The sequence below is a fragment of the Silene latifolia genome, chromosome 2 (assembly GCF_048544455.1).
Source record: "Silene latifolia isolate original U9 population chromosome 2, ASM4854445v1, whole genome shotgun sequence".
In the NCBI taxonomy this organism is placed as follows: Eukaryota; Viridiplantae; Streptophyta; class Magnoliopsida; order Caryophyllales; family Caryophyllaceae; genus Silene; species Silene latifolia.
Genome location: NC_133527.1, coordinates 11455644 through 11476991, shown reverse-complemented (window position 1 = coordinate 11476991; position 21348 = coordinate 11455644). Strand labels below are relative to the sequence as shown.

The 21348-nt window shown below is 36.0% G+C and overlaps 1 protein-coding gene and 1 pseudogene across 1 annotated transcript; both read right to left on the bottom strand.

Annotated features, from left to right (window-relative positions):
* Nucleotides 1–4214: 4214 nt before the first annotated feature.
* LOC141633912 (uncharacterized) lies at nt 4215–5047 on the bottom strand. The gene is made up of 3 exons (XM_074446258.1): nt 5036–5047; nt 4855–4948; nt 4215–4537 (listed from the first exon to the last, which is right to left on the bottom strand). Exons 1-3 carry the CDS (start codon nt 5045–5047, stop codon nt 4215–4217), a joined length of 429 nt encoding a protein of 142 aa, XP_074302359.1.
* A 602-nt stretch (nt 5048–5649) lies between these two features.
* The window catches only part of LOC141633900 (heat shock protein 90-5, chloroplastic-like), a 33887-nt pseudogene continuing 18188 nt past the window's right edge, over nt 5650–21348 (bottom strand).

Below are 21348 nucleotides of genomic sequence, written 5' to 3'. Positions count from 1 at the left end.
ACCCGATACGACCTCCCGAACGGCTTAAATTAAAGTGATACACAGTTTCGGGGTCCCCGAACAAAATCATCCGTAAATCGTATGTGTAGTTCCTGGGGCAGATAAAGCGGCCACATAAATTTTGAAGAACAACAGAGGTCATTTGACTGCTCATGATTGCGATAAACCAGCTTCTGGCAAAAATCGGATGCTCGTGAACAATGGATTAATGCTTGTTATCTAGGGCTAAGATCGAATAGGGTAACTTTTGAAGTGACCCCGGGTGTGTGGTAGATAAACCGGGAGAAAATAAAACGTGATCCGGTACGACTAGGGCCGAGAATCGGTCCAATACCGGACCAAATTGGTCCGGATCGAAAACCGAAAATAAAAGTTTAGTGGACCGAAGACCGGACCTAAAACTTTTGGTCTTGGACCAGACCAAACCCGATATATTTGGTCCGATTTCGGTCCATTGGACCGAAATGGACCTAAAATTGGTTTTTCACTATTTCGTATACGATAATTACATTTTAATTCCGCTAAATAAGTGCATTTAAATACATTTTAATGCGGCCACAAAAAATTTGAGTAGCAACGGAATACATTTGGGGATGCCGGTATGCCATAAACCTGCATTCGTCGAACCTCGGATAATAGTGAAAAATGTATTAATACTCGTTATCCGAGGCTGAAATGGAATAGGTTAACTCCTGAAATGACCTCGGACGCGTGATAAAAAAACCGGGAGAAAAAGAAACAGGGTCCGGTACGACCTCACGAACGGCTCAAGTTGAAGTGTATAATACACGGTTTTTCGGGATTCCAGAGTACCAGAACAAAATTCTCCGGAAATCACGCAGAAAGTATCTCTGGTAAGATAAAGCGGCCACGCAAAATTTAAGTAGCAACGGAAGTCATTTGGGGGTGCCGTTATGCCATAAACCAGAAATCGTGGAACCTCGGATGATCGTGAAAAATGTATTAATACTCGTTGTCCGAGGCTGAAATCGAATAGGTTAACTCCTGAAATGACCACGGACGTGTGAAAAAAAAAACGGGAGAAAAAGAAAAAGGGTCTGGTACGTCATCCCGAACGGCTAAAATTGAAGTGTATAATACACGGTTTTTCGGGATTCCAGGGTACCGTAACAAAATTCTCCGGAAACCGCGCAGAAAGTTCTGTGGGTTAGATAAAGCGACCACAAAAAATTTGAGTAGCAACGGAATACATTTGGGGATGCCGGTATACCATAAACCTGCATTCGTCGAACCTCGGATAATCATTTGAGGAGAGAGACTAATTAATTGTCATATAAATCATGGCGGGGTCCGCATGCAAATTTATCCCTAAATTCAGCAACCAATGAGAAGTCACGAAAAAACCTATCTTTTATACTAGGTAGATTTCACCAACAAAAGATCCAAACTTTATCACATAAACAACTTAAATAAAACAATACCAAATTTCCCAAAGAAATCCAATAGCATACAACAAACAAATAACATTTCTAGACACCTTAATATAATGTTGCACTTACTCCGTTCAAATCATTTGTTTAACTTTGATTAAAATACTCGTAAAAAAGCATAAAAAAGTAAACAAATAAACGGAACGAAGACGGTCTAATCGTGGAATTTATAACAAACTAAAACAAACCCACCTCAGCCTGATACTCAAATTTCTCAACAGGGATTTCAGTATCCACTGGTTCAGCAACAACAACATCACAACGCACTGACAAATTGCTATTATTCAAATTTCTTTGGTTTTTCTTACCAATACTAAATCTTACACAATCTCTTGATACTTTATTTTGAGGGCAAAAATTAGTGCTAAAGTTGAGTTTATTGAAATGGGCATTTTTAAGAGTTAATGAAGAAGAAGAAGGGAGTGAAGTAAGAGAAGGAGATATTATGGTTTTATTTAGAAAGGCGCCATTTAAATGTGGAAACTTGGAAAGAGAGAAGTTTAGAGAAGTGGAGTGAAGAGTGAAAAAGGGTTTTAGGTAGAGAGCAGTTGGGAGGTTTTAGAATGACGCAAATTCTCGTTTAAGACGGAAAATATTCGTTTTAAATTTAAAATGGATCAAATAGTTAGACCATTTCAAATGGTATACGATGGATTGATGGTCATGCTTCGGTTATAATATACGGAGTACTCATGCTCTCATGCTTCGGTTATAATATTACTCAATTGTTCAAGTCAATCATTTCATTGGTATATGATGGCACAAAATCTCATTATAGACGGCAACTATTCGTCTATAATTAAACACAGGTCAAGTAACATACTACATTACGCATAAGACAAACAACTACTTGCGTGGTGGGCCCAAAAATGTCACCACTTTAAGGGTATTTAACCCGTCTCTTCCTATAGACGGATATATCCGTCTATACTCTATAGCAAGACTTGCTGATATGATGGTCATGCTTCGGATAATCGTGAAAAATGTATTAATACTCGTTATCCGAGGCTGAAATGGAATAGGTTAACTCCTGAAATGACCTCGGACGCGTGATAACAAAACCGGGAGAAAAAGAAACAGGGTCCGGGACGACCTCCCGAACGACTCAAATTGAAGTGTATAATATACGGTTTTTTGGGATTCCAGGGTACCGGAACGAAATTCTCCGGAAATCGCGCAGAAAGTTACTTGGGTCAAGATAAAGCGGCCACGCAAAATTTGAGTAGCAACGGAAGACATTTGGGGGTGCCGGTATGCCATAAACCAGCATTCGTCGAATCTCGGATAATCTTGAAAAATTATTAATATTCGTTATCCGAGGCTGAAATCGATTAGGTTAACTCCTGAAATGACCTCGGACGCATGATAAAAAAACCGGGAGAAAAAGAAACAGAGTCTGGTACGACCTGACAAGCTCTTAATGTTAGTTGAGTACCGGGCTCCCCAATGGATTGACCTGCAATAATACCTACAGCTTCTCCTAATTCGACCAGGTCGCCGTGAGTAGGACTTCGGCCATAACATAATCGACAAATCCAAGACGTACTCCTACAAGTAAAAGGAGTTTGAATGGCTATTGGTTGGGTTCGAAAGGTTATGAATATATTTACAAGCCCAATCCCGATATCTTGATTGCGAGTCGCAATGCATCGCGAACCCAGAGATATATATCGTCTGCTAATACGCGACCTATTAACATTTGGGTAAAAATTCTTTCCGGCATCCTACCGTTTCTAGGACTTACAGAAATACCCCGAATGGTGCCACAATCTGTCCTACGTACAACGATATGTTGAACTACTTCGACAAGCCTGCGGGTAAGATATCCCGCATCTGATTTTCGTACAGCGGTATCCACAACCCATTTGCGGGCTCTGTAGCAAGAAATTATATATTCTGTTAAAGAGAGTCCTTCGCGTAAATTGCTTTAAATAGGTAAATCAATCATTTGTCCTTGTGAATGAAAGCTTTTATTGGCTACGGTGGACATTTATGCTCCAAAAAAATTTCGGTAAATAAAAAACCTGTATATTTAAGTTTGTGTTGCTTATAATAGGAAATGAATTACTCCATACAAAAGTTTTGGCACACCTGTAACACATGCAAATTCTCATTTAAGACGGGATGTCCGTCTTAAGCTTAAGCCGGGTCAAAAATGCTCATGTAAGATGAATAAGACAAATGAAGAATGCATAGGGAAAACAAAATATTTGCCCTATATGTAATATAGGATGATATTTGACCCCTTTAAATATTAAAACGGATAACTCCGTCAAGAAAACTAGCTAGGTAGCACATACATGGTACATTCATAGTTTCATACCAATGAAAACAAAAAAGAAGTTAAATTTATCTGCTCAACCTTGTTTGGTTTATTATCTTACAGAATTATTTAATCATCATAATGGTCATTATGCTTAATTCTATTTACCAAATTGTTTTAAAGTGGATAAATAATATCTTCGTCACATTAAATTTCAACACTTTCTTTAATCACTACAAAATGAAAAGGAGACAATGACATATGATGTAGTTATTATCGGCACAAATAAATAGTACTCCCTCCCAATACCTATGTTTGCCCCATTTCAATAAAATACTCCACCCATATATTAGAGAAATGGGGCAAACATTGTTATTTGGAGGGAGTAGATGCTCTTTATACTAATTCTAAAAAAAGGCATAACTCTAAGTTACCAGACTCGGACTTAAACTTAACCCGGCCAAACACGGCTCAATTAACGGGTTCTCAAAATGAGTAGCTTAGGTGACTTCGGTATCAGCATGGAACAATATATGTTCCTCTTTAAATGTCCCCTCGCCAACAACTAACACCCAAGTTTCTACTACTTTTGTTACTCTACTGTCCATGAAATCTACCACCGTGAATGCACGTGACTTACCCAAGTCGAGAGGTTTTACCCTCGGTACAATGGCTGCATTCAAGTAAATAGTATTATCACTTCCAATTGATATCATATTCCGGAAACCCCCATTGAGCATTTCTTTATGCATGTGCCCGAACACAACCAAAGGTACATGATAATTACTATTCTCTTTTAAGAGGGATATGACTTGGGCTAGATCTGCATCATGAAATAAGCTTCGAATCATCAAATCCATGTTAACATCAAAGATTAGAGTGCCACAAAAGCTCAATATACGCTCAATGTACCCTACCAGTGGTAAGTCAATCAGGATGACGGAAATTGTTTCCCTCCAAATCCATAGTTTTCATAAAACAAATATTCATGTTGTACGGAGTAATTAAGGCCATTTCAGAAATTTAAATAAATTAATGATAGGATAAGTAACATGTGCCTAAATAATTATTAACATGTGCTCATAGGCCATAGGACACAATTTAGAAAAAACCCAGGTGCAAATGAAGAAACTTTTAAACCAGGAAGAGGAAGAGAGAAACAGAACTGGATCCCCAAAGTCTCCACCACCTGCCCAGTCTTTCCCGCATATGTCATCTGTATCAGAACCAAGACCTGAACACGCGGGGATACATAAGTTCATCCAAAATACCACAATCTTCGATTCTACGGCAAAGGTCTATAAATTCACTGTTCACCTACCTGTTGGCCCATTATGTGCGAGAAATATAATTCAGTGGCCGTCAGGAGTTTCAATAGCAGCCTTATGAATTTTGTCTGCACTTTCTTCCATTGTTTTGACTCCAAATCTAAAATCACAACATTAACCAAAAGCTCTATAAAAGCCAAACGAGTCTTTCAATTCCAAAGGAAAACAAAGTCCCAACTCCTATAGATATAGATAAATGCACTCAAATCTGTGCTATTTACGTGGATTTAAAACTTGGACCCAATTACTTGCTATGCTTAAGAGCCAACAGTTTGGAGTTGAGCATTGCCCAAGTTCTCGAAACTTCCAACACTAAAGGGTCTGAAAGTCTACAACGACAGAAGGAGTATGTATAACATAGCTATTACTGAGTATTGAAAAATTTCAAGATATGACTCCACTAATGTTCCTTTGTTAATTTACCTTTGACCGTATTGGCGGATTCAAACCGATACGGATTTGGATGATGATTCATGTTAGCCGACCTTAACCTATTTTGGGACTAAGGCTTTGTTGTTATTGTATGACTCCACTAATCAATGGATACAAATTGGTATTGCCAAAGTCAGTTAATATGACTCCACTAATCAATGGATAAAAGTTGGTATAATAAGAATTACTTGAGAAAGATTATAATTATTGAGAAAACGTGTATTCCTGTAGCTTTACAGGACCACCAATCAAGTGCAAGACTATAAAAGAGGAAGTTTCAGAACAATTAGATGGGAAAAAAGGTTGTAATACCGGCAACTACAGCCAGAACAAAATCTTAGATAACATAAAAATAAGTGTGACAGTATAAATCTAAATGCGGGGAAGTCCAAGCGCCCATATCCAACATGCTCTTCCCCTAAGCTAAATGTTAACAAGGGTACAAATTAGTCATTTAATTTTACCAAGCAAGTTGTACCATACATCTATTTGATAGAAAATAGGTAATTAACAAAGTTGTTTTTTTTTTTTTTTGTTTGAGGAGGGGAGGGGAAATAGGCATGCCTACTCAACTCTGCTGAGAAGCTTTGCTTGCAGCGATTGTAGAATGATAAATTCATAACTCATATAAAGCTTCTATCAATGAAAATATGATAATCAACCAATGAGGCGAGCCAAATGTAAATAGGATCAATTCTAAATGAACTCTGCTGAGAAGCTTTGCCGGCATCATCTTCCTTTCCCCCAAAATCACTCCTTGCTCTTCTATTTTTCTTTTCACAATTATCTTCTCAGGATACATGATAGAGCGCACCACCAAAAGTCTGAATTTTCTAGATTATCACGTCCAAATTTTTTTTCACTCATCATTTTTCTTCAGTACTACTTTTCATCTTTAACCATCCCCAAGCAAGGTCAATTGCTAGGTCATGACCTTGCTTGATCACACTAATCACCAATTAACAAAAAAATTATGGTGACTTTTGGAGAGAGAAGGTCAATTTGTGACTTTTGGTGGAGAGATGTAATTGGTTGGAAAGTGAAAACTAATTGGGTTGATGACCTAGGTCGTGACCTACTGCTTGGGAGGGTGAAAGTAGGTCAAGATAAATAAAGTGGGATTAAGAGTAAAATCGGGTCGCGACCTAATTAGCGTGACCTCTACTTGGAGATGGTCGAAAAGAACTGGAAATGTATCAAATTTTGCCATTTCTAATACAGTCTGAGTGTAGGCAAAAAATGACCATAACCTCTTATATTTCAATATATACCGGAATCCAGAACATGACCTAAACTATATCTAAGGTTTGTCGTTTGCATCTGAGTATTGAATTTTTTGTTTTATTCAGCTAGGAATTAATGGAGAAGAATTCTCCTAAAGACAACAGAGCGTCAGAGCCAATAAAAACTTATGATGGAAAGTTTTCAGTAAATGGGGCAAGGTTTCATCCACTTCAAAACATAAAAGCAGAATAACTGACATGTAAAAGTGCAAAACCACCAATCGAATGTTTGATTACAAAAGAAGAAAAACCCATCACCGACTTCCTCCATCCTCCATGAATCTCCCATCAATTTTGGTACTAGAATATAAGATAAGCTTTCAAATAACAGCAATTTTATTTTACAAACAACGACCCACTATGATCACATCATTGCTGCAGAAATATAGATCAAGCTTTTACGTCTTTCAATGTCATGGGAGGTGGTATTCAATTTTCAAGCAGGAATAACACAGCATTTTAAGGTAGAAAGTTTAAACAGTAAAGGAACTTACGCATCCAGCTGTAGCTGAACTCCATCGTTTTTCCTAGCACATACAGAATAGCCAAAAATAAGTAGAATTATGCAGTAGATTTGACAATCATTGGTAAATAAACAACAATAGGGAGAGTTCAAATGGACAAAACAAGTGAAGACTAATACGGATTTATATCGAGAATTCAGTCATTCACAAATGACTGCATTCAATTCATCAATACATGATGAATTTCTTCGATACCTAAAATAATTCAATAAAAAAATTATCAATTATTATACTCAATTGGGAAGTTGAACTTACTTTGAGGAGAACTTTTGGGTACCCCAGGAATCATGATTTCCAAGTATTGCTGCTTTAGGCATGTCTATCTTTGCGACACTCTTAACAAGCTCGTAATTCTCATTCCCAAAGTCACCTAATAATCCGAAAGACGAGAATGAATTCAGATGGATGAACAAAGGGGAGGCCATATCTACTGCAAAACTAAAGCAGGCAGGATAACTGCTCAGCGTATCTTACCAGTCATGACTCGTGACTCAAGATGAATAAAGGGAATAATATCTCAATGTCCTCAAAACATCAAAGAATGGTTCTTAAAGATCTAAAAACAGGAAGTAAAAAAGACTTGCCTGTAAAAAGAACCAGTTCCGACTGTAGAAAACATAATTACTTGTTAGAATGCAACTAGAATTACCAGGTTAAGTTCATTCCAGGTATAAAGCTTCGCAAGAGTAGAATTACCAGGTAAGTTCATTCAACTATTTGGTTGAGTCAGGTCAATATCGGATAACGGGTAAGGTCAGCTCCAGTCACGTTTGGATTGGAATAAATAAGGCTGCTATTAGTTATCAGTTTAGCCTTGGGTCAGGCCAGTTCCTGATTCTCCCAATTTACAGGTTCTATCAGGACAGGTTTCATTCGGTTCGGGTCAGGTTCCTCAAGTCGGATCAGCTTCTGCCAGCTCTAAGTTTAACATAACCATGTTCTAAAGGAAATTCTTCAAGTGAGTTTAAAAAAGTCGGTTTCAGCTTTTTCTATGTATTAGTCTCTTGGTTCGATAAATTGGAATTCATAAATTTCATTTATGAACTCTTGGGGATATTATTAAAGCAACCTTTTACCAATTATTACTAGTATGATTTATGTTCCTTATTAGCCTAAATCGCAATACTCTATTTGATATTTTGGATTGGGCACCACTAAACAAGTCCTACACTACAATTACCCTACCCCACCCCACCCATACAAAAAAAAGAGAAAAAAAGGAGAAAACAATTTGAATCTCCACGCATTCACATATCTTAGATAGTCAGATAACTCAGATTGTAAAAGATTGATGAACAATTAGCAAAGGCGTATTACCTGTAAACATTTGAGCGCCTTGTAATTTTGCTCTAATACCCAATCCTCATGCTTCAACATAAAAATCAACGAAATAATAAGTGAGAGAACAGTGTACACATTAAATCACATATAAGAGACCTTGAATAAAAATAGTACATAGCTAAGAAATTGACAAGATATGAAATGAGAATGGCTTAGACAGATGGCAATGAAAGATAAAAGAAAGCTTACAATGTCTCCAACAACAACAATACGAAAAGAGGTAGCCATGGTGGAGTGAAAAGAACGACACTTGACAGAAGTAAAGGGATGCTCAAACCAAGGCTTGTTGAGTGCACAAACAAATCCGGCCTTCCCTGTAGACATCAACACTATTAATCCATCTTGTGAAAATCCAAAAATAGTGGTTTCAGGCCTATAGGTAAGTATAGGTGCTTGTTTGGCAATGCGATTCGATAGGGTATTCGCTTACTTAATAAACCAATTAAAGCTATTCAATTAGTCATTTGAATTATGTGGTATGGCATAAAAAGCGCCCAGAGAATCTCGAAATGTTATGACTGTTCAAACTTATGTTCGAATCTTCTTTCCTAACAATCACAAGTTTCTAACCCAAAAGGCTATTTGAAACGCTATTTGCAAAACAATGTGCTCCATACCTTTCATTCCTATGAATTTTTTAAGCACATAGTACTCATAGGTGAAGAAATTCCAATCTCATATGCAATGAGTGCTAAATCGTTTCCGATAGGAGACATTTCATTGAATTGATTAAAAAAAAGGTAAGACATGATACCACCAAAGTGATAAAGACAGTAGATTATCAATCCCGTGGAGACTCCGTGTCTCCGTGAAGGGCATCAATATATTCCCTATGTGTCGGCGTAATGTTTGTGATTGCTTTTGAATCAATTTTTAGGTTAAACATTCTCCACAAGACAAAACAAACCTAAAATTCAAAACTTAAACTCCACGACACAAAACATATCTAGAACGAAAACGTAAAACAGAACACATAAGACCTGGGGGATCTGGAGCGTACTATTATATTACACTAATGTGATTTGGGTGAGTCAACAGACTATCTTGTTCTATATCAAATATATTCAAATTTACTAACCTATACTATCTACAGGTATATTTATGACTTTTTGACAACCAAATATGAAGCAAGCAATGGCTTTGTCCAATTTATGCAGTATATGACATCAGAACATACATAATTTGACAAAAATAAAATGAAACAAAGAAAGCTTATAAGAGTAAAATGCAGCAAAAGCTAAATACAATGATCGCAATGGGATTTTTACTCAAACCTCACAATTAACTCCAGTTCCGAACCTTTTCTCAGTATCCTGCCAGCAACTAACGCCAATTGACCCCTATTGAGATTGGTTCTATTATATCATCATGGGTACGATATCATAATACAACAGTGGGTAACCACCATAGTAACAAAATTATAATCAAGATTCAGCAATAAAGATACAATAAATACATAAGAAAGTATCATGATATGTATGGCACGCACCGAAACATCAGCTCGCATCCACACAAGCAAAACTGGAGGCGGCCTCAAGATATGTAGTCCTAAAGCAAAGGCAAAGGAACTTTTCACCACCAACTTTCAAAAGTCAAGTATTAAAAAGTTCACAGAGAGAAAAATCAAATGAATAAGGAGCAAAAAATTTCTCTATGGTATCTTATTCAATTGAAATCTAATATGACATGCAAAGTTCACAACCATAAATGTTTGTAAATTTATTGTCCATAATCATAGTCTTAGACTAGAGAGAAAAACATTAACATCAATAAGCTGCTAAAAGCACAATTACAAAATTGAAAATAAGAAAAAGGTGAAACAGTTCTCATAGGGTTTCCTGTGGGGCGGTCTGTTTAGACTCTAGGCGGCGTCTTTGATTTTCCTTCACCTCGAGGAAAGAACAGAGTTTTTCCACTACTCATTCTGTTTACTATGTCGTACTCCAATTAGGTATTCGTTTATTTTTAGTAATCTTTGTAGTTTTTTTTTTTACCTCAATCGGTTGTCAATTTTAATTTAAATTCACAGCATAAACCAATACCAATTGACAAATGTGACATCGTCCCAACAAGCACAGATGATACACAAACACCTGCTCAATCTGATATTGTTAAATATCGCTAACCTTTCAAAAATAAATCTTTCTTCATGAATCAGAAACATTAAATTGGGATGTTAACAGAAAAAGAAAATCTTATTTTTTTTAAAAATGGTTTTTTAACATGTGCTTAAGGGAACATATTAAAGGTACTTAATAGGAAAGTTTAGGAAGAATTCAAGGAAATAAAATAAATTGGCCAGATTAACACGGTGATGCTTAAATTTTGGTCCAAACCGTTATATTTGAGCCATATTGAAAAAAAAAAAATAGATGATTTCGTATCTCATAAGAATAAACTCAAATATCATTCCTAGTTAAATACGAAGGAAGTAAGTAGTCACAAGTTCAAATATATGACTACAACAAGTAGAGTACCAATTTACCGAGACGATTCGTTATTGTGGTGTAAGGCAGTTTTGCAAACAAACCAGATCCAAATATAGTTACAAGACTATAAACATATTACAGGACTCGTTTACGATAAACGGGTTTAAGACCACCCTACGCAATTATGCATTTTACTCATTATAGTACGCATTTTACAATTTCGTCCCTGTCATAAATAAATTAGGTTGTTTGTTTAGCTTTGATTAAATATCAATTCTTAAAGATCGTCTTAACTTAAGATGGCTCACACACCCGATTAAAATAGAGGTGTAACTAGGAGGTTGTGAGACTGTGAGAGGTCTTAAGTTAAGACGGTCTTAAGCGAGTCCAGTCTTTGATTAAATACCAATCATAAAGAATAAAAAAGGTAGTAATTGGGATGAAGGAAGCAAACAAACAATTTCAGGACCAAAATAAACCTAAAGGGAGATAGCTTAAAACTTAACTCGTCTCAAAGCCGTATATGATAATGATAATAGGGTATGAAAGATCTTCGAATAATCTTTTATGAGGACTTGTAAAAAGACAACTACAGCAACTAGCAAGAATCGCATAGCCAGAGCTTCGTAAATTTAAAACGCCTAAAATAATAATTAGAGTCGCATCGATACATTCCAATAAAAACCCGAACTAATCAACTCTGATTCTCACAAACACTCTCCGAAACGCAGCGATACATTCAAATAATAAACCAGGACCAATCAACTCTAATTCAAAACGCCTAAAATACTAATTTGAGTAATTATAAGGTACGACCGTCTTTTTAGTCCCGTCTTTTTAGTTTGTTATTATAAATAAATAACAGTACGCACAAAACCCGAAACGCAGCGATACCCACAACGATTTAGCAACAGTACGCACCTCTTTCAAACATTCTCAACAATATGATAACAACGACCAGTAACATAATAGTCAGAAACGCATCTATACATTCCAATGAAAACCCGAACTAATCAACTCTGATTCTCACAAACACTCTCCGAAACGCAGCGATACATTCAAATAATAAACCTGGACCAATCAACTCTAATTATTTGAATGTATCGCTGCGTTTTGGAGAGTGTTTGTGAGAATCAGAGTTGATTGGTTCGGGTTTTTATTGGAATGTATCGCTGCGTTTCTGAGTATTATGTTACTGGTCGTTGTTATCATATTGTTGGGAATGTTTGAAAGTGGTGCAGACTGTTGCTAAATCGTTGTGGGTATCGCTGCGTTTCGGGTTTTGTGCGTACTGTTATTTATTTATAATAACAAACTAAAAAGACGGGACTAAAAAGACGGTCGTACCTTATAATTACTCAAATTAGTATTTTAGGCGTTTTGAATTTACGAAGCTCTGGCTCTGCGTTTCTTGCTAGTTGCTGTAGTTGCCTTTTTACAAGTCCTCATAAAGGATTATTCGAAGATCTTTCATACCCTATTATCATTATCATATACGGCTTTGAGACGAGTTAAGTTTTAAGCTCTCTCCCTTTAGGTTTATTTTGGTCCTGAAATTGTTTGTTTGCTTCCTTCATCCCAATTACTACCTTTTTTATTCTTAATGATTGGTAGTTAATCAAAGACTGGACTCGCTTAAGACCGTCTTAACTTAAGACCTCTCACAGTCTCACAACCTCCTAGTTACACCTCTATTTTAATCGGGTGTGTGAGCCATCTTAAGTTAAGACGGTCTTTAAGAATTGGTATTTAATCAAAGCTAAACAAACAACCTAATTTATTTATGACGGGGATGAAATTGTAAAATGCGTACTATAATGAGTAAAATGCATAATTGCGTAGGGTGGTCTTAAACCCGTTTATCGTAAACGAGTCCTGTAATATGTTTATAGTCTTGTAACTATATTTGGATCTGGTTTGTTTGCAAAACTGCCTTACACCACAATAACGAATCGTCTCGGTAAATTGGTACTCTACTTGTTGTAGTCATATATTTGAACTTGTGACTACTTACTTCCTTCGTATTTAACTAGGATGATATTTGAGTTTATTCTTATGAGATGCGAAATCATCTATTTTTTTTATTTTATTTTTTGAATATGGCCCAAATATAACGGTTTGGATCAAAATTTAAGCATCACCGTGTTAATCTGGCCAATTTATTTTATTTCCTTGAATTCTTCATAAACTTTCCTATTAAGTATCTTTAATATGTTCCCTTAAGCACATGTTAAAAAACCATTTTTAAAAAAAATAAGATTTTTTTTTTCTTTTAACATCCCAATTTAATGTTTCTGATTCATGAAGAAAGATTTATATTTGAAAGGTTAGCGATATTTAACAATATCAGATTGAACAGTTGTTGTTTGTGTATCATCTGTGTTTGTTGGACGATGTCATATTTGTCAATTGATATTGGTTTATGCTGTGAATTTGCGGTTAGGTAAAAAAAAAAAAAAAACTACAAAGATTACTAAAAATAAATGAATACCTAATTGGAGTACGACATAGTAAATAGAATGAGTAGTGGAATGACTTTGTTCTTTCCTCAAGGTGAAGGAAAATCAAAGACGCCGCCTAGAGTCTAAACAGTCCGCCCCACAGGAAACCCTAGGAGAACTGTTTCACCTTTTTCTTATTTTCAATTTTGTAATTGTGCTTTTAGCAGCTTATTGATGTTAATGCTTCTCTCTAGTGTCTAAGACTATGATTATGGACAATAAATTTACAAACATTTATGGTTGTGAACTTTGCATGTCATATTAGATTTCAATTGAATAAGATACCATAGAGAAATTTTTTGCTCCTTATTTATTTGATTTCTCTCTCTGTGAACTTTTTAATACTTGACTTTTGAAAGTTATTGGTGAAAAGTTCCTTTGCCTTTGCTTTAGGACTACATATCTTGAGGTCGCCTTCAGTTTTGCTTGTGTGGGTGCGAGCTGATGTTTCGGTGCGTGCCATACATATCATGATACTTTCTTATGTATTTATTGTATCTTTATTGCTGAATCTTGATTATAATTTTGTTACTATGGTGGTTACCTACTGTTGTATTATGATATCGTACCCATGATGATATAATAGAACCAATCTCAATAGGGGTCAATTGGCGTTAGTTGGTGGCAGGATACTGAGAAAAGGTGTGGAGATTTTATGATTGTGATTTCAGTTGTGCATTTGGAACTGGAGTTAATTGTGAGGTTTGAGTAAAAATCCCATTGTGATCATTGTATTTAGCTTTTGCTGCATTTTACTCTTATAAGCTTTCTTTGTTTCATTTTATTTTTGTCAAATTAGGTATGTTCTGATATCATATACTGCATAAATTGGACAAAGTCATTGCTTGCTTCATATTAGGTTGTCAAAAAGTCATAAATATACCTGTAGATAGTATAGGTTAGTAAATTTGAATATATTTGATATAGAACAAGATAGTCTGTTGACTCACCCAAATCACATTAGTGTAATATAATAGTACGCTACAGATCCCCTTGGTCTTTATGTGTTCTGTTTTACGTTTTCGTTCTAGATATGTTTTGTGTCGTGGAGTTTGAGTTTTGAATTTTAGGTTTGTTTTGTCTGGTGGAAAGTGTTTAACCTAAAAATTGATTCAAAAGCAATCACAAACATTACGTCGGCACATATGGAATATATTGATGCCCTTCACGGAGACACGGAGTCTCCACGGTATTGATAATCTAAAGTCTTTATCACTTTGGTGGTATCATGTCTTACCTTTTTTTTAATCAATTCAATGAAATGTCTCCTATCGGAAACGACTTAGCACTCATTGCATATGAGATTGGAATTTCTTCACCTAAGAGTACTATGTGCTTAAAAAATTCATAGGAATGAAAGGTATGGAGCACATTGTTTTGCAAATAGCGTTTCAAATAGCCTTTTGGGTTATAAAGCTCGTGTTAGAAACTTGAGATTGTTAGGAAAGGAGATTCGAACATAAGTTTGAACAGTCATAACATTTCGAGATTCTCTGGGTGCTTTTTATGCCATACCACATAATTCAAATGACTAATAACTAATGTAGTTCCCTGAATAGCTTTAATTGGTTTATTAAATAAGCGAATACCCTATCGAATCGCATTGCCAAACAAGCACCTATACATGGACAATGATCAGGGTTTGGGAATATCTACCTGTAGGCCTGAAACCACTATTTTTGAATTTTCACAAGATGGATTAATAGTGTTGATGTCTACAGGGAAGGCCGGATTTGTTTGTGCACTCAACAAGCCTTGGTTTGAGAATCTCTTTACTTCTGTCCAGTGTCGTTCTTTTCGCTCCACCATGGCTACCTTTTTTCGTATTGTTGTTGTTGGAGACATTGTAAGCTTTCTTTTATCTTTCATTGACATCTGTCTAAGCCATTCTCATTTCATATCTTGTCAATTTCTTAGCTATGTACTATTTTTATTCAAGGTCTCTTATCTGTGATTTAATGTGTAAACTGTTCTCTCACTTATTATTTCGTTGATTTTTTTGTTGAAGCATGAGGATTGGGAATTAGAGCAAGATTACAAGGCGCTCAAATGTTTACAGGTAATACGCCTTTGCTAATTGTTCATCAATCTTTTACAATCTGAGTTATCTGACTATCTAAGATATGTGAATGCGTGAAGATTCACATTGTTTTCTCCTTTTTATGTATGGGTGGGGTGGGGTAAGGTAATTGCAGTGTAGGACTTGTTTAGTGGTGCCCAATCCAAAATATCAAATAGAGTATTGCGATTTAGGCTAATAAGGAACATAAATCATACAAGTAATAATAGGTAAAAGGTTGCTTTAATAATATCCCCAAGAGTTCATAAATGAAATTTATGAATTCCAATTTATCGAACCAAGAGACTAATACATAGAAAAAGCTCAAACAGACTTTTTTAAACTCACTTAAGAATTTCCTTTAGAACATGGTTATGTTAAACTTAGAGCTGGCAAAAGCTGACCCGAACCGAATGAAACTTGTCTCGATAGAACCTGTAAATTGGGAGAATCGGAACTGACCTGACCCGAGGCTAAACTGATAACTAATAGCAGCCTTATTCCAATCCAAACGTGACCGGAGCTGACTTGTCCCGTTATCCAATATTAACCTGACTCAACCAAATAGTTGAATGAACTTACCTGGTAATTCTACTCTTGCGAAGCTTTATACCAGGAATGAACTTAACCTGGTAATTCTAGTTGCATTCTAACAAGTAATTATGTTTTCTACAGCCGGAACTGGTGCTTTTTACAGGCAAGTCTTTTTAACTTCCTGTTTTTGTATCTTTAAGAACCATTCTTTGATGTTTTGAGGACATTGAGATATTATTCCCTTTATTCATCTTGAGTCACGAGTCATGACTTATAAGATACGCTGAGTAGTTATCCTGCCAGCTTTAATTTAAAGCTTTGTAGTAGATATGGCCTTCCCTTTGTTCATCCATCTAAATTCAATCTCGTCTTTCGGATTATTAGGTGACTTTGGGAATGAGAATTACGAGCTTGTTAGGAGTGTTGCAAAGATAGACATGCCTAAAGCAGCAATACTTGGAAATCTTGATTCCTGGGGTACCCAAAAGTTCTCCTCAAAGTAAGTTCAACTACCCAATTGAGTATGATAACTGAATTATATTAGCTATCGAAGAAATTCATCATGTATTGATGAATTGAATGCAGTCATTTGTGAATGACTGAATTCTCGATTGAAATCTGTATTAGTCTTCACTTGTTTTGTCCATTTGAACTCTCCCTATTGTTGTTTATTTACCAATGATTGTCAAATCTACTGCATAATTCTACTTATTTTTGGCTATTCTGTATGTGCTAGGAAAAACGATGGAGTTCAGCTGGATGCGTACGTTCCTTTACTGTTTAAAATTTCTACCTTAAAATGTTGTGTTATTCCTGCTTGAAAATTGAATACCACCTCCCATGACATTTGAACGACGTAAATGTTTGATCTATATTTCTGCAGCAATGATGTGATCATAGTGGGTCGTTGTTTGTAAAATAAAATTGCAGTTATTTGAGAGCTTATCTTATATTCTAGTACCAAAATTGATGGGAGATTCATGGGGGATGGAGGAAGCCGGTGATGGATTTTTCTTATTTTGTAATCAAACATTCGATTGGTGGTTTTGCACTTTTACATGTCAGTTATTCTGCTTTTATGTTTTGAAGTGGATGAAACATTGCCCCATTTACTGAAAACTTTCCAGCATAAGTTTTTATTGGCTCTCTGACGCTCTGTTGTCTTTAGGAGAATTCTTCTCCATTAATTCCTAGCTGAATAAAACAAAAAATTCAATACTCAGATGCAAACGACAAACCTTAGATATAATTTAGGTCATGTTCTGGATTCCGGCATATATTGAAATAGAAGAGGTTATGGTCATTTTTTGCCTACACTCAGACTGTATTAGAAATGGCAAAATTTGATACATTTCCAGTTCATTTCGACCATCCCCAAGCAGAGGTCGCGCTAATTAGGTCGCGACCCGCTTTTACTCTTAATCCCACTTTATTTATCTTGATCTACTTTCACCCTCCAAGCAGAAGGTCACAACCTAGGTCATCAACCCAAATATTTTTCACTTTCCAACCAATTGCATCTCTCCACATTATATCACCTTTTCATATATATATTTTTTTATTAATTATTAATATTGTCAATCAATCACATATCGCCACCTATAGGTCATGAGTTGGGTCAATTTACTCCACCAAAGGTCACAAATTGACCTCCTCTCTCCAAAGGTCACCATAATTTTTTTGCTAATTGGTGATTAGTGTGACCAAGCAAGGTCATGACGTAGCAATTGACCTTGCTTGGGGATGGTTAGAGATGAAAAGTAGTACTGAAGAAAAATGACGAGTGAAATAAAATTTGGACGTGATAATCTAGAAAATTCCGACTTTAGGTGGTACGCTCTATCATGTATCCTGATAAGATAATTGTGAAAAGAAAAATAGAAGAGCAAGGAGTGATTTTGGGGGAAAGGAAGATGGTGCTTGCAAAGCTTCTCAGCAGAGTTCATTTAGAATCGATCCTATTTAAATTTGGCCCGCCTCATTGGTTGATTATCATATTTTCATTGATAGAAGCTTTATATGAGTTATGAATTTATCATTCTGCAATCGCTGCAAGCAAAGCTTCTCAGCAGAGTTGAGTAGGCATGCCTATTTCCCCTCCCCTCCCCAAACACACATAAAAAAAAAACAACTTTGTTAATTACCTATTTTCTATCAAATAGATGTCTGGTACAACTTGCTTGGTAAAATTAAATGACTAATTTGTACCCTTGTTAACATTTAGCTTAGGGGAAGAGCATGTTGGATATGGACGCTTGGACTTCCCCGCATTGAAAGTTAGTGTTGTAGGTGGGAGACCTTTTTCTTGTGGAGGTGATAACTTATTCAGGAAAAAGCTTCTAAAAAGGTATGAACTTCTAAAAAGGTATGAACTGAACGCAAGATTTATACTGTCACACTTGTTTTTATGATATCTAAGATTTTGTTCTGGCTGTAGTTGCCGGTATTACAACCTTTTTCCCCCCTAATTGTTCTGAATATTCTTCTTTTATAGTCTTGCACTTGATTGTTAGTCCTGTAAAGCTACAGGAATACACGTTCTCTCAATAATTATAATCTTTCTCAAGCAATTCTTATTATACCAACTTTTATCTATTGATTAGTGGAGTCATATTAACTGACTTTGGCAATACCAATTTGTATCCATTGATTAGTGGAGTCATACAATAACAACAAAGCCTTAGTCCCAACATAGGTTAGGGTAGGTTAGGGTCGGCTAACATGAATCATCATCCAAATCCGTATAGGTTTGAATCCGCCAATACGGTCAAAGGTAAATTAACAAAGGAACATTAGTGGAGTCATATCCTGAAATTTTTCAATACTCAGTAATAGCTATGTTATACATACTCCTTCTGTCGTTATAGACATTCGGACCCTTTAGTGTTGGAAGTTTCGAGAACTTGGGCAATGCTCAACTCCAAACTGTTGGCTCTTAAGCATAGCAAGTAATTGGGTCCAAGTTTTAAATCCACGTAAATAGCATAGATCTGAGTGCATTCATCTATATCTATAGGAGTTGAGACTTTGTTTTCCTTTGGAATTAAAAGACTCGTTTGGCTTTTATAGAGCTTTTGGTTAATGTTGTGATTTTAGAGTTGGTGTCAAAACAATGGAAGAAAGTGCGGACAAAATTCATAAGGCTGCTATTGAAACTCCTGACGGCCACTCAATTATATTTGTCGCACATAATGGGCCAACAGGTATGTGAACAGTGAATTTATAGACCTTTGCCGTAGAATCGAAGATTGTGGTATTTTGGATGAACTTATGTATCCCCGCGTGTGCAGGTCTTGGTTCTGATCCAGAAGACATATGCGGGAAAGACTGGGCAGGTGGAGACTTTGGGGATCCAGGTCTGTTTCTCTCTTCCTCTTCCTGGTTTAAAAGTTTCTTCATTTGCACCTGGGTTTTTTCTAAATTGTGTCCTATGGCCTATGAGCACATGTTAATAATTATTTAGGCACATGTTACTTACACTATCATTAATTTATTTAAATTTCTGAAATGGCCTTAATTACTCCGTACAACATGAATATGGAGGGAAACAATTTCCGTCATCCTGATTGACTTACCACTGGTAGAATACATTGAGCGTACATTGAGCGTATATTAAGCTTTTGTGGCACTCTAATCTTTGATGTTAACATGGATTTGATGATTCGAAGCTTATTTCATTATGCAGATCTAGCCCAAACCATATCCCTCTTAAAAGAGAATAGTAATTATCATGTACCTTTGGTTGTGTTCGGGCACATGCATAAAGAAATGCTCAATGGGGGTTTCCGGAAGATGATATCAATTGGAAGTGATAATACTATTTACTTGAATGCAGTCATTGTACCGAGGGTAAAACCTCTAGACTTGTGTAAGTCACGTGCATTCACGGTGGTAGATTTCATGGACAGTAGAGTAACAAAAGTAGTAGAAACTTGGGTGTCAGTTGTTGGCGAGGAGACATTTAAAGAGGAACATATCTTGTTCCATGCTGATATCGAAGTCACCCAAGCTACTCATTTTGAGAACCCGTTAATTGAGCCGTGTTTGGCCGGGTTAAGTTTGAGTCCGAGTCCGGTAACTTAGAGTTATGGCTTTTTTTAGAATTAGTATAAAAAGCATCTACTATTTATTTGTGCCGATAATAACTACGTCATATGTCATTGTCTCCTTTTCATTTTGTAGTGATTAAAGAAAGTGTTGAAATTTATTGTGACGAAGATATTATTTATCCACTTTAAAAACAATTTGGTAAATAGAATTAAGCATAATGACCATTATGATGATTAAATAATTCTATAAGATAATAAGCCAAACAAGGTTGAGCAGATAAATTTAACTTCTTCTTTGTTTTCATTAAACTATGAATGTACCATGTATGTGCTACCTAGCTAGTCTTCTTGACGGAGTTATCCGTTTTAATATTAAAAGGAGTCAAATATCATCCTACACGACATATAGGGCAAATATTATGTTTTCCCTATGCATTCTTCATTTGTCTTATTCATCTTACATGAGCATATTTGACCCGTCTTAAATGAGAATTTTCATGTGTTACAGGTGTGCCAAAACTTTTGTATGGAGTAATTCATTTCCTAAATTTAAATATACAGGTTTTTTATTTACCGAAATTTTTTTGGAGCATAAATGTCCACCGTAGCCAATAAAAGCTTTCATTCTAGTATTTTTCTTCTATTTGCCTTTGCATTTATAGCTTTTATAATAAAGATGATACTCCTTATTCGTTAGGGAGGACCGCAAATTCTCACTTTAGATGGACACTATCCGTCTAGAATTGTAGATGGATAGTGCTCCTCTCACAAAATGCGAGTGGGAAGTGCAAGTGGGTGGGAAATGGATACCCCCACTTGCCCTCCCACTTGCAAAAGACATACTGAAATGCATTATAATTAGTATTGTCAATGATTTTCATAAAAAGAGGTCTAATTATTTAAATGCATTTATTTAGCGGAATTAAAATGTAATTATCGTATACGAAATAGTGAAAAACTAATTTTAGGTCCATTTCGGTCCAATGGACCGAAATCGGACCAAATATATCGAGTTTGGTCTGGTCCAAGACAAAAAGTTTTAGGTCCGGTCTTCGGTCCACTAAACTTTTATTTTCAGTTTTCGATCCGGTCCAATTTCGTCCGGTATTGGACCGATTCTCGGCCCTAGTCGTACCGGATCACGTTTTATTTTC

Bases quoted from the DNA above. Each gene is read 5' to 3' on its own strand.
- LOC141633912 (XM_074446258.1), bottom strand. The intron at 4,538-4,854 runs GTTTAAAAGTTT...TTCATGATGCAG, and splicing joins TTTCTCTCTTCCTCTTCCTG to ATCTAGCCCAAGTCATATCC.